General features: G+C 36.6%; 1 protein-coding gene across 2 annotated transcripts in view; it reads left to right on the top strand.

Moving 5' to 3' along the window:
* The window catches only part of LOC135216878 (paired box protein Pax-6-like), a 192,448-nt gene that overhangs the window by 11,022 nt on the left and 168,926 nt on the right, over positions 1 to 12,500 (top strand). For both annotated transcript variants that reach the window (XM_064252399.1, XM_064252398.1), the window contains exon 2: positions 4,521 to 4,667. In XM_064252399.1, coding sequence (XP_064108469.1) covers positions 4,571 to 4,667 — 97 coding nt within the window. In that variant the 5' untranslated portion in view covers positions 4,521 to 4,570. The remainder of the gene's footprint in view (positions 1 to 4,520; positions 4,668 to 12,500) is intronic.

Below are 12,500 nucleotides of genomic sequence, written 5' to 3'. Positions count from 1 at the left end.
GCGCGTCACCAGCGAAATGAACCGCGTTCGATTCCCGGTTATAGCGTATGGGATTCGATTACGGCCCGTTAAAATTAATCATGCATCTGTTATCTTTGGCAGATGCATGATTTGGACACTGGAAGCTAGATTTGACAAAAAATGAAAAAATAATATATATTATATATATATATTATATATATATATATATATATATATTGTATATAAGTATCTATATATATATATATAATATATATATATATATATATATATATATATTCTATATATATATATGATATTATATACGTATATATTATCAAAGTTACGCTCTGATATGCATATTTAATAAGACTTCATTTTTTCATTGTAGAATAAATATTGATATTTCAATATCTTCTTTGTTAATGAGTCAATCCTTTGAACAAATGATGACCATTCGGGTGGCAGTTTATCCTATCTGAATTTTTACACGACCATATTCTTGCATAGCAACAAATTTGTATTTGTGCTGAAAACAAAGAACTTCTGAAACAAGGGATATGTTGCCTCCTCTTGTTCCAACTTTTTCTAAAGTACTTGAGCTTAAACTTGCCTCTCCTTCTTTGAACTCTACTTCCGCCCTCCCCTTTCCATGTCATATTAGGAAAGTTAAAATCAGAGAAAGAGAGAGATGTCTTTGGAATCGACCAGTATTTTCTTTTGATTGCAAGCAGGACTAACTCAGGTTACCTTATTTTCACGTTTCCAAGAGATTTGCGTTGAAGGTTTGTTTGTTAACTTTTTCTGTTCTTCTGGTGAAATTAGAAAACGCACGGTTTCGAAATCATTCTCTTCTTTGTTATTGTCATCTCCTCTACAAGTCTTTGAAAAACGCTCACATTTTCCCTTTTTCCATTTTGTAATAATTTTTTTAACAGTAGTGGTGATTTTTTTTTTTTTTGGCGGGGTGGAAATGTTTGTGTATTATACTTAAATTACTGAATATTTGCAGATGTATTTACGTCTACTTCCATTATGTGTATGCAATAATGTATAACAAAGTAATTAAATCAGCATAATTTTCCTCACATGCCTGTATTCATATATTTATCTCAGTCTCACCTTCACACTTAAATGCTCAAAAAAATATTTGTAAATATGTAATGTATATTATGTTCTCCTCTGTTTAGAGTTTAATGACCTCACTTATTCAAATCCTTATATTCAAGTTTGAATGAAGGAATTACTTTTCATGAATAATTTAATTTGAAGGAATTATTTTTCATAAATAATTTTTCAGTTCCAGTCACGTAATGTATTCAACAAACTAAATTTTTTAACTATATTTCAAAATCGCGTTGTCTATCTTTACCACTGTGTTTCTTCTCTTATATATTTGTCTGTTTATTAAACGTTTGTAAATGAGACCATGAAGTTAATTTACAAGAAAAGTTATAACAAGAGGTATATAACAGACATTGCACTTAACTAAAGTAAAATAAGTTTGCGTCTATGATATAGACTAATTTTTGCATACTGACATAAGCAGAGAAGCCACAATTGTCTCTTAAATGACGATTGACATTAAAGATGTTTAAGATTCAAATAACCCGAGGTCAAATTGTCATCATCTATTTCATTATAATTGACTCCAACAGTAATGTCATACATTGATTAATGAAGTATCCTTTTATGACTATGAAAAACATTTACTGTTTTTGTTGGTAATTTAACCTCTTACTTTACTTGCTTAATCTCTTATTGTATTTTTATATATTATTCTCTCATTGCACTTGCATATATTATTCGGCCGTTCAGAAATGTCTCTTTATTTTTCCGTGTTTTCACTTCTTTCATTCTTCGCCTTTTTATCTCGTCATGAATTCCTATCATTTCCATTCACTGATAATTACAGTGAAGGAGAATACAGTTGCAATTTCAGTGCCAGTAGTTAATTGGATTTCACCGCAAGTAATTAAATGGTTATTTGATTATCTCTTTACCCTCTCTTTCCTTTCATATCATTCTTTGTGCTTTGTTTATCCTTCCAAGATCTTCTTGCACTCTCGGTTCAACAATGCTATATACAATAAAGGGATTATTACTGTCTTTATTTCTTTACTTGCTGCTATTCTCTTCTAAAGACCTACTGTAATTATTATTAATACCTAAAGTTTTTGTTCACTCTTAAAAAAACCCGACCAACCTCTTCCTTGAGTCTCGTTTCAGCTTTGGGTAAAGGACAATCATTATCATCATTATAAAGTAGTCTTATTAATTAGATAATAATGACAGTGTGGTCAACCTCAAATTCTACACTTTAATTCTTTAATATTCCAGGAATATTTATTTCGTAATATTTGAAGTTTTTCGTTACGAAATTCAGATTTATTCATTATCATCACTGACAAACTCCTATTATCCGATCAAAACTGATTTCATCATTTGATAATTTATTGATTACTTTGAAATTCTTCAGTCCATTCCTTGACGAAAACTTGCTAACGTTAAGAACAATTTCATTATATTTGATTATATATTTAAAGCCAAGAAAAGTCAATAGGGTTTTGTAGTTCATTAATATTTTTTGTCACTAATTTGCTTTCGATTGCCTCTTTTTGCGTCATACAGAAATGATTCCGTAATGAGTTGTCTCTCTGTTCATGGTTTTGAATCTATCTTAGATATCGCAGTATCCTGTATTTGTAATTCGTTTCCTTCTCTGATCATAAGATAATTTATTCCTCCTTGTTTTATTTATCTGTTTAATGATAATAAGGGTTTTACATGACTCCTTATGGTTACCTCAAGTTCCCATTCCTTTCCCATAATTCCAGTCAACTTTATTCCCCTTTTATTCCATATATTTCTATAGAAATCTGGCTATGTTTATAACCTGAGTGTTCAAGTTCCTAAATCCTAAAGGTCTCTCTTAATTTCGCCGTGTAACCGAATGATTACTTTCCAAAGGAGTCCCAACTTACTTGTGTAGCTTTTCGAAAGCCTTCAGAGGCTTCCTCGGACTTCCTTCCCTTTGCCCCTGAAGAATGCAGCAGTCACACCTACCACTGCTTAAGAACGCACCCTTTCAACACTCGACTTCCCACCTCTCCAGTAATGAGTTCGTTATGAATATTCGTTCTGAGTGTCTTCAACTTCTATCTAGTTCCATTTACATTCTGGAATAAAGTCTTCCCGTTTTGTCTTTTTCTTTATAATAATATTTTCCTGTCACTTTGTCTTGCAGAAGCCAAACGTATTGATATCCCAGGAAAATGTTTCTAATTATATCTCCCGTGTCCTTGTGTCTGGTTTTTTACTCGTCTATAAACAGACAACGAAGGTTATCAAGTTCATTCTTGGATGTTTTGAATTAATCCATTTCTTTTCAGATATTTTCATCCATCTCCCAGCTTCCTCGCTTATTTTCCCAAAGGTCTCAATTATTATCTTTGGTTATCTATCGGTTACGGATTTATTTCTTCCACTTCCTTTAACTTTTTTGGTGATGTATTAATAGCCTGTTATAAATCTTCAATCTCACTGGCGGCATGGAAGGTTGAGTCTTGCAATCTCTGCAAGTTCAGTTTCCAAGGCCAGTTTTCCTCCTATACCAAAAATACCCTTTTTCTAACATTAATTCTCCCCGGATAACTTATAATAATATGTCAATGTAGCTTGACTCACTGACAGGCTGCCAGTACTGATAATGTTGTGCTATTCTTTATTAATCCGTCGCCATATCCCCGCTGCTATACCGACAGATAGCTCACCATCACTCTCACCACCACCACCATCATCATCATCTTCACCACCACAACCACCAGCAGCGTTTCCGTGGACACCACCACCAACGCCGCCGCTGCCGTTTCCCCTTAGACAACCCCCCTACAGCCCTGTCTCCACCCACCAGCTCTCCCCTTCCCAAAACATCCCCAGACCATTTAGGCGCCTTAGAACACCCATCCGTCTCTTGATTCTTCTTCTCTGTCTTGTCCGATGACCGGACGATTATATCCTGTACAATAACACATTTCAATACATCTCCTCCTTTTCCATGACTCTCCTGCCTGCATTAAGCCTAGAGTTAAACTCGGAAAACTACTGCCTTTTTGAAGCCTATAGTCTTCATTAAGATGACGTCACTGTCGTTGTAACGCAGAAGAGAGCATAATTAGATATATACGCAATTATTTGTATTATTGCTGTAGTTAATTGGCATGTAATCAGGGAAAAAAAACAAAGCAACGCTTTTGAGATAATGTTTAGTCGTTTACCTATAGAGTTAATTCTGTTACGACCCTCTTGACGGAAAAGAATGAATAATTAGCCAAACGCAACTATCGGGCCGATTATTTATCATTATAGCAGATTATAGCTTATAATCAAGAAAAAAAAGTAGTAGTCATTGTCACTCGTAGATAATAATAAACAAAAATAAAGAGGACTCGCCTGAACATTCCCCCAGCAGCTTTGAACTAACCACTACTACTACTACTACTACTACTACTACTACAGCCACTCAGCTCGACACTTCTAACCACAGCTCCCTCCCTCCACAGGGGTTTCGGTAGCGGCGGGGGTTGGTGCCTGCAGGCTGGCCGCCGCCGTTATGTTGTCCCCAGTAGACGCCGGGCCACATGGACCTCATGGCCCGCATGGTCACCACCCGTGGGGCCCCACCACTTTGGACGACATGTCGCATAAGGGTAAGTTTTTTTTTCTCTCTCTCCTTTTTTTTTTATTCTGTTAACTTAGATTAAGAATAAATTTCCGGTTTGTTTACGGTTTTGATTTCATTGTTTTATGTGAATTTTTCTTAACATATTTATTAAGTTTTATTTATATTTTCATTATAATCATTTTAATCATTTTATATTTATAATATATCGCCTTCCCTCACAAACACGCACACATACATACATACATACATCTATGTATATATATATATATATATATATATATATATATATATATATATATATATATATATATATAATTTACAAGAGGGACCTCATTAAAACTGGATGGTATCTAGCAAAGTTATTTGTTCAAAAAAGAATATTATATAATGAGGACTGGTCGTCTTTGAAAGCTTGTAACTTTTTGAATAAATAACTCAGCTAGATACATTCCAGTTTTAATGAGGTCCTTCTGGTAATTATACCATTGTACATAAGAATTTATGTGATAAAGTTAATATATATTTAATATATATATATATACATTATATGTTTAATATATATACATCAAATTAATGGTGTGCTCATTTCACCTTATAATGAAAATAATGTTTGCAATACGTAAGCGTGGACAAATCGTAGCAAACTCCCGAAGAGAGAGAGAGAGAGAGAGAGAGAGAGAGAGAGAGAGAGAGAGAGAGAGAGAGAGAGGAGTAAGATGTCGACAGGGAATGATAATTCCGATAACAAATGACGTTAACGGCATCCACACGACCGATATAGACCGAATAAATGTAGATCGAGTGGACAAGGGCGAGGAGAGAGAGAGAGAGAGAGAGAGAGAGAGAGAGAGAGAGAGAGAGAGAGAAAGGGGGAGAATGTTACACGGGTATTGTAGTGGGACTTTTGTAGCTTTTATTGTTGTTGTGGAGTATTTATTTCCTGGTTCTTGTTGGCTTGTTAACAGTTAACACTTTGCTCTCTCTCTCTCTCTCTCTCTCTCTCTCTCTCTCTCTCTCTCTCTCTCTCTCTCTCCTAGATTTATGGTTATTTTTCTTTTCAGCTCAACCTTCTTTATTTTGTAACTTGTATCTTTGAGATTACGCCATAATTTTCTCTGATAGCACAAATTTCCTTTAAAAAAAATAAATGCCATTTCTAATTTTTTGCTTTCACTTGCTTGGGACCCTTAAATAAGCATCGGCGCATTGTTCGTCATTTAAATCGTGCCCAATTGACTGTCTTTCCCTTTCACGCAATGAATACGATCATTTCGTTTCTGATTGTTTACCACAACGCTCACATCATAGTTATAACATCCTCACAAGCGACACCAGACTAAAGATCTTTGTGCGATACACAACCAGACGCAATCTTCTGGTTTATTTTGACGTATCTTTTCCGGATTAAAAAAAAAAAATCCGTAGGCCTAATCACACGTTAAAGGTTCAACAGCCGCAGTGAATCCAAGAGGCCTGTGTCCCGAGGGAGCCTCTTATCCTTTGGTTCAAATCCTGTTCGGCGGGAGGGAAGAAGATTAATTGTTTACACAACAATCCAGTTTGATGTTCTTGGCGATTTAACCTGACAATGATGATGGATTTTATATAGGTTTTAGTGCTGAAGCTGTTATGATTATTATGATTATTATAATTATTATTCATTTGAAAGCGAATTCTGCATGACTCTTAAAGCCGGTGTTGTCTCTCTCTTTTCGTAGTTATTTTCATTCTATAAGTGTATTAATTTTGAGACATTGTTGTTTTAATCATATTTTGAAAAGTGATACTCTCTCAGCCAAGTTTCCCTGTAGGGGAAAGGTTGCAGAATTATTATCGATATTCGTATCACATAAGGGATGGTATAGGCACACCCGTGAACATTGTCAGGAAAACAGAGAAGCTATCATAAATGACACCTCGCTGGTGCAGGGAGAATTTTTAATAAGACGCTACTTTTAAAATTCTGTCCAGTTGTAAAGTTAGTCCTTCATAGATTTAGTCTGCGGCGAAATCGCCCTCACAATAAACGCCCCAGATCTCAGGGAGAAGAAAAAGGCCAAGAGAAATGTCGCCTGACAACGAAAGACGCCGCTGGGCCAGACCTCCCTCCCAAGTGTGGCTTCCAAACTTCTTAGGAGTGTCCTCAACCGCATGGAATAACAACATATCAGTCCCGGCCGGGGACCATTAGCCGATCCTACAAACGCAGATGATTCGATACCATTGTAAGAGTACAGGAGGATAATCCTCTCTATATAGGCGCTCCAAAAGCCGCCGACATAACAGTTCTTCCTCCTCATACAAATCTGCCTCCTTCTTCCTTCTCCTCCTGTACCTGAGAGAGAGAGAGAGAGAGAGAGAGGGACATGTTTTCGAAACTTAGGAGGGCTTAAGGTGCACCTAGTCAGGTCTGGAAGTAGGCGTTTTCAGGAATTCACCATTCATACACATACACACACACAAACACACACATAGAGAGAGAGAGAGAGAGGAAGTTTATTTGAAGATATGTAGAGTTTTAGAAGGCACTGCACATTTTTCTAGGTATATCTGCTCCAGATCAGAAAAATGGACACTTATTACGACAATGATTTCAATTTTATATGCATCACATTTTGATTGATTTTCAGACCGTCTTTCTACGGTCAAAACAATACCTATAAAATGCCAATTTTCAGTAGAAACAAAACCAATTAAACAGTGGAAAAATGAAACTGCGATAATCACAAAAACCGTCAACGGTTCACTTTCCAGCATAACCTTCCTGAGAAATCTACCACATCTAATAAAGAAGACACGAGAGAGAGAGAGAGAGAGAGAGAGAGAGAGAGAAAGAGAGAGAGAGAGAGAGAGAGACGTAATAAAACCAGCGTAAAATCGTGTAAGCTATGCCATAGTCTTTGCTTTTATAGTCGGCGTATCCGCTTCAATTACAAACTAATCAAGGAATCCGATAAACAAAGCCTTAATTGATTCGCGGCGTTTGTTTTATTATGGCGCTCGCACAGCATTCAAAAGCGCCTCCTAATAATGCGGCGTTCATTCATTTGCGCTACATGAAAGCCTCGAGGCGTTTGTGTGACGTCACTCGATGGCAGTCTTTGCGAATTCATACATCACCGGCTTTTCCGATGCGTTCGTGATTCACCGAGGGAACGGGAGGTTGCGTACCACACACACACACATACACACACACACACACACTTCCCCGAGGGACAGACCGATGGAGGGGTTGACTCTCGGGTAATGTTCCGAACAACTTGTTCACTAAACCTCTGCTAATTAATTTTAAAACGCTTCCTAAACACGCGTTCGGACTCGGGGGTCCCGTAGACTACACCGAGAGAGAGAGAGAGAGAGAACTAGATGATTTTTATGGTTAGGCATAGCTGAACACAGTTATAATTTTATTGGTTACTTTTATATCTTGGGCATCTGCTGACCTTGTTAACAACGTTGGCATTAGCATTGTTGATAATTAATTTTTTTTTTTTAAATTCTGGGACAAGTTAAAATGGGTTGGCAAAGTGGACAGTATCTAGAGTGCTATTACAGTTTCTAATGTTATAGATTGGGTATTTTATTGATGTTCACGGGGTGACTAATATTTACACAATTTTTTTTTATTAAAAAACTATTGATCATTCATCCTTTCTTATATAATAAGAAAAAGCTAATCTAGATTATTCTTTCATGCTTTGTTTAGTCCGTGCGCCGATGACCTTTGAAGTCATTCATTTCAGTCATTTGATTTGTTCCTTTCGTTCACGTCTCACTCATTAATACATCCCTATCCATAAATTGCATTTAAGTATCCATGATTATCCGCCATTTATCCAGGCCATTCCCATCGCCAGAATCAATGAAATCTGCACAGCCAAGTGCCGTATATATAAAACCCTTTTCGAAAGCGGGGCGTATAGCGACCTTTTCAATCACGCCCCCGAAACAGATGAAGACGGAAGAGCGTGCAGAATCAAGGTCGGACAAATTGGCCTCTCGGGACCGGAAGAGGGAGGGAGAAAAGACACGTGTTGGTAAAGCCCTTCAGAGGCGCTGGCACGAAGGGGGGAAATCCCTCCGTCGCGGTCTTTAGATGATGCGTCCCCGAGGGCTCTTCATCATCTCCTGCGGGTTAGGGAGGATCTTAGCGCGGGGGCGGGGAAGGGAAGCCCTCATGCCCGGGATTTGTGGTCATGCCCTTTCTTATCCGGCGGTTCTGTTGTATGATTTCCGATAGGATCTTCGGCATCCAGAGTTAGTTTCTAATGGATGTTATACTTGAGATTTGTAATTCTGTTTGAATTTGGTATCATAGCTCTGTATTATTATTATTATTATTATTATTATTATTATTAGTAGTAGTAGTAGTAGTATACATAGTAGTAGCAGTACTATTATTATTACTTAAATGAGGTTATAGAAACCTTATGTGAGGCTTGGAAACTTACACCTTGTGGAAAGGAAGTTGGGAAGGATGCAGTCTTACCACTTCACACCTTGTGGAAATCCCGCGAATGACGGGGGAAGGGATAGGGGAGGTCACTTTCAGGAGTCTCCAACTCTATGGCGATTCTGTCTACATACAATTCTGGAGGAATTTGGTTTCTCAGTACACAAAAATGATTTAGTCTTTGGACTATTTGCCGAGCAAAATCTTTGGCCCTTGAGTTTATTCATATATAGCATTCTTTTAGCCTTATTTTTTCATGATAAAAGTGACATTATATGTCTGCCTAGCTATCGGTCTATCTATCTGTATATCTATCTATCTGTTTCCATGACCTATTTACTTACATTCACTGTAGATGGCTTTGACTGCAGTGATGTCAATTTACAGACAAGCTCTCTCTCTCTCTCTCTCTCTCTCTCTCTCTCTCTCTTCTCTCTCTCCTCTCTCTCTCTCTCTCTAACATTACTGTAGTTTTAGGACACGGTCGAAACTTTTTTTTTTTTTTTTTGCCTTATGTGAGACGTAAGTACACGTGGCTTATGTCAACACATTTGGGATCAACGTCTGTAGACAGACGGGAACACCATTGTAGAGGGTAAGAATACAAATAGGAGGATCGCAATCTTTTTCCCTGTCATCCCTGGTCAATTTTGATTTCATCACTTTAAAAGTAAAATCTTATTCTTCAAAAGATTAACTGTAAGATTTATATAGTTGTACGTCGTCAACTTGTTTTTTCTGCTTTCTATTTTTTTTATGATAAGGAGGTCGTATCAGGGTTCATTGGGAAATTTTAAACTTTGTGTCTGTAAACTCGTTAATAGTTGTAACGTGTCCTTGGAATTTATTTATCCTTGGAGTTTATTTATTTATCCATTGTTGGCGCCTGGCCTTACTGAAGACTAATTGTTTACGGAGGATGTAGTATACTTCACATCCTTCAAACACAAACACTTCATGCTGCCTTCATGAAGGTGGAGAACCTGTTGTGCTCAACGCTGTCATTATTATGCTAAAGTTATCTATATCTCTGCCATTCCATTATGATGAATAAATTACAGAGTACAATAGACCAAAAACACCCGTTTTTGTTCAATTTTTCATCTATTATTTTACTTTCATTCGCTGAACAGTTGAGCGTTTGGAATCAATTGAAAGTATAGATAATATATTGTGTTGTATATTAGCGCATACACTGACGCTTACGTATGCAAATACCGCATGGACGGTTGACTTTATATGCGCTAAAACAAAACGGGATTTAATTTTATTTCGCCTACCTAGAAACTCAACTACTAACTTAGTATTTTGCATTTCCATGAATATAACCTTATTACCAAATGGCCAGCTTTGACTGGAACCTTTGTTAAAAACGACCGTTAATTAGCGTTCAATATAATTTTAGCAATATGAAATGATGAATATAATCGTTTACGCTAAAGTTAAAGTTTGATTGATAATCCCGTTAAATGAGAGTCCATACTTATGAGTGCAATAATAATAATAATAATAATAATGGAGAAACAAATCCATAGTTATTTAAATGTACATATATTTAAATTAAAAAACAGCTATTCTTGCTGTTTTTAAATTTAAATATATGTACATTTAAATAACTGTGGATTTTCTCCATTTGAAGGCTCGTGCTACTATGAGGATTTTTTTAATAATAATAATAATAATAATAATAATAATAATAATAATAATAATAATAAAATCATAATATAATAATAATAATAATAATAATAATAATAATAATAATAATAATATGAATAATAATGTTAATTTTTTTTTTTGCTCTATCACAGTCCTCCAATTCGACTGGGTGGTATTTATTTATAGTGTGGGGTTCCGGGTTGCATCCTGCCTCCTTAGGAGTCCATCACTTTTCTTACTATGTGCACCGTTTCTAGGATCACACTCTTTTGCATGAGTCCTGGAGCTACTTCAGCCTCTAGTTTTTCTAGATTCCTTTTCAGGGATCTTGGGATCGTGCCTAGTGCTCCTATGATTATGGGTACAACTTTTACCACTGGGCAATATCCCATATTCCTTCTTAATTTCTATTTTCAGATCTTGATACTCATCCATTTTTTCCCTCTCTTTCTCTTCAACTCTGGTGTCCCATGGTATTGCGACATCAATGAGTGATACATTCTTCTTGACTTTATCAATCAACGTCACGTTTGGTCTATTTGCACGTATCACCCTATCTGTTCTGATACCATAGTCCCAGAGGATCTTTGCCTGATCGTTTTCTATCACTCCCTCAGGTTGGTGCTCGTACCACTTATTACTGCAAGGTAGCTGATGTTTCTTGCCCAGGCTCCAGTGGAGGGCTTTTGCCACTGAATCATGCCTCTTTTTGTACTGGTTCTGTGCAAGTGCCGGGCATTCGCTTGCTATGTGGTTTATGGTTTCATTTTTCGTATTGCACTTCCTACATATGGGAGAGATGTTATTTCCGTCTATCGTATTTTGAACATATCTGGTTCTTAGGGCCTGATCTTGTGCCGCTGTTATCATTCCTTCAGTTTCCTTCTTTAGCTCTCCCCTCTGTAGCCATTGCCATGTGTCATCGCTGGCTAGTTCTTTAGTCTGTCTCATGTATTGTCTGTGCATTGGTTTATTGTGCCAGTCCTCTGTTCTGTTTGTCGTTCTCCTGTCTCTGTATATTTCTGGGTCTTCGTCTACTTTTATTAGTCCTTCTTCCTATGCACTCTTTAGCCACTCGTCTTCACTGGTTTTCAGATATTGCCCCAGTGCTCTGTTTTCGATGTTCTGAACAGGCAGTCCTCTATACTTAGTAGTCCTCTCCCTCCTTCCTTTCGTGTTATGTATAGTCTGTCCGTATTTGCTCTTGGGTGTAGTGCTTTGTGTATTGTCATATGTTTCCTGGTTTTCTGATCTATTCGTGCGGGATTCGCTGCCTTCGTCCATTCCACTATTCCTGCGCTGTATCTGATTAGTGGCACTGCCCATGTGTTTATGGCTTTTATCATATTTCTGCCGTTGAGTTTTGACTTGAGTATCGCCTTGAGTCTCTGCATATATTCTTTCCTGATCTTTATTATTATTATTATTATTATTATTATTATTATTATTATTATTTTATTATTATTATTATTATATTATTATTATTATTATTATTATTATCTGAATGTATATATACCTACACAGAAGCGTCTTTTGGAATAGCTTTGGACGACTGTTTATTTTGTCTTGGGTTGTTTGAATTTTATTGTTATAACGAAGATTTTGGGGAAAAAAATATTCTTGAAAACTGGATATTTCAAATCCTGTATCGTTATGAGGAGGATTTAAGACTTATCTCCGACAGTCATTTACAGGCCTGTCAACTGAAACTTTTTTTTTTTCCCACTGACTCAGGACAAAAAGTACTTA

This window comes from Macrobrachium nipponense, chromosome 6 (assembly GCF_015104395.2).
Source record: "Macrobrachium nipponense isolate FS-2020 chromosome 6, ASM1510439v2, whole genome shotgun sequence".
In the NCBI taxonomy this organism is placed as follows: Eukaryota; Metazoa; Arthropoda; class Malacostraca; order Decapoda; family Palaemonidae; genus Macrobrachium; species Macrobrachium nipponense.
Note: the sequence above shows the minus strand (reverse complement) of the source record. Positions and strands in the feature narration are given on the sequence as shown.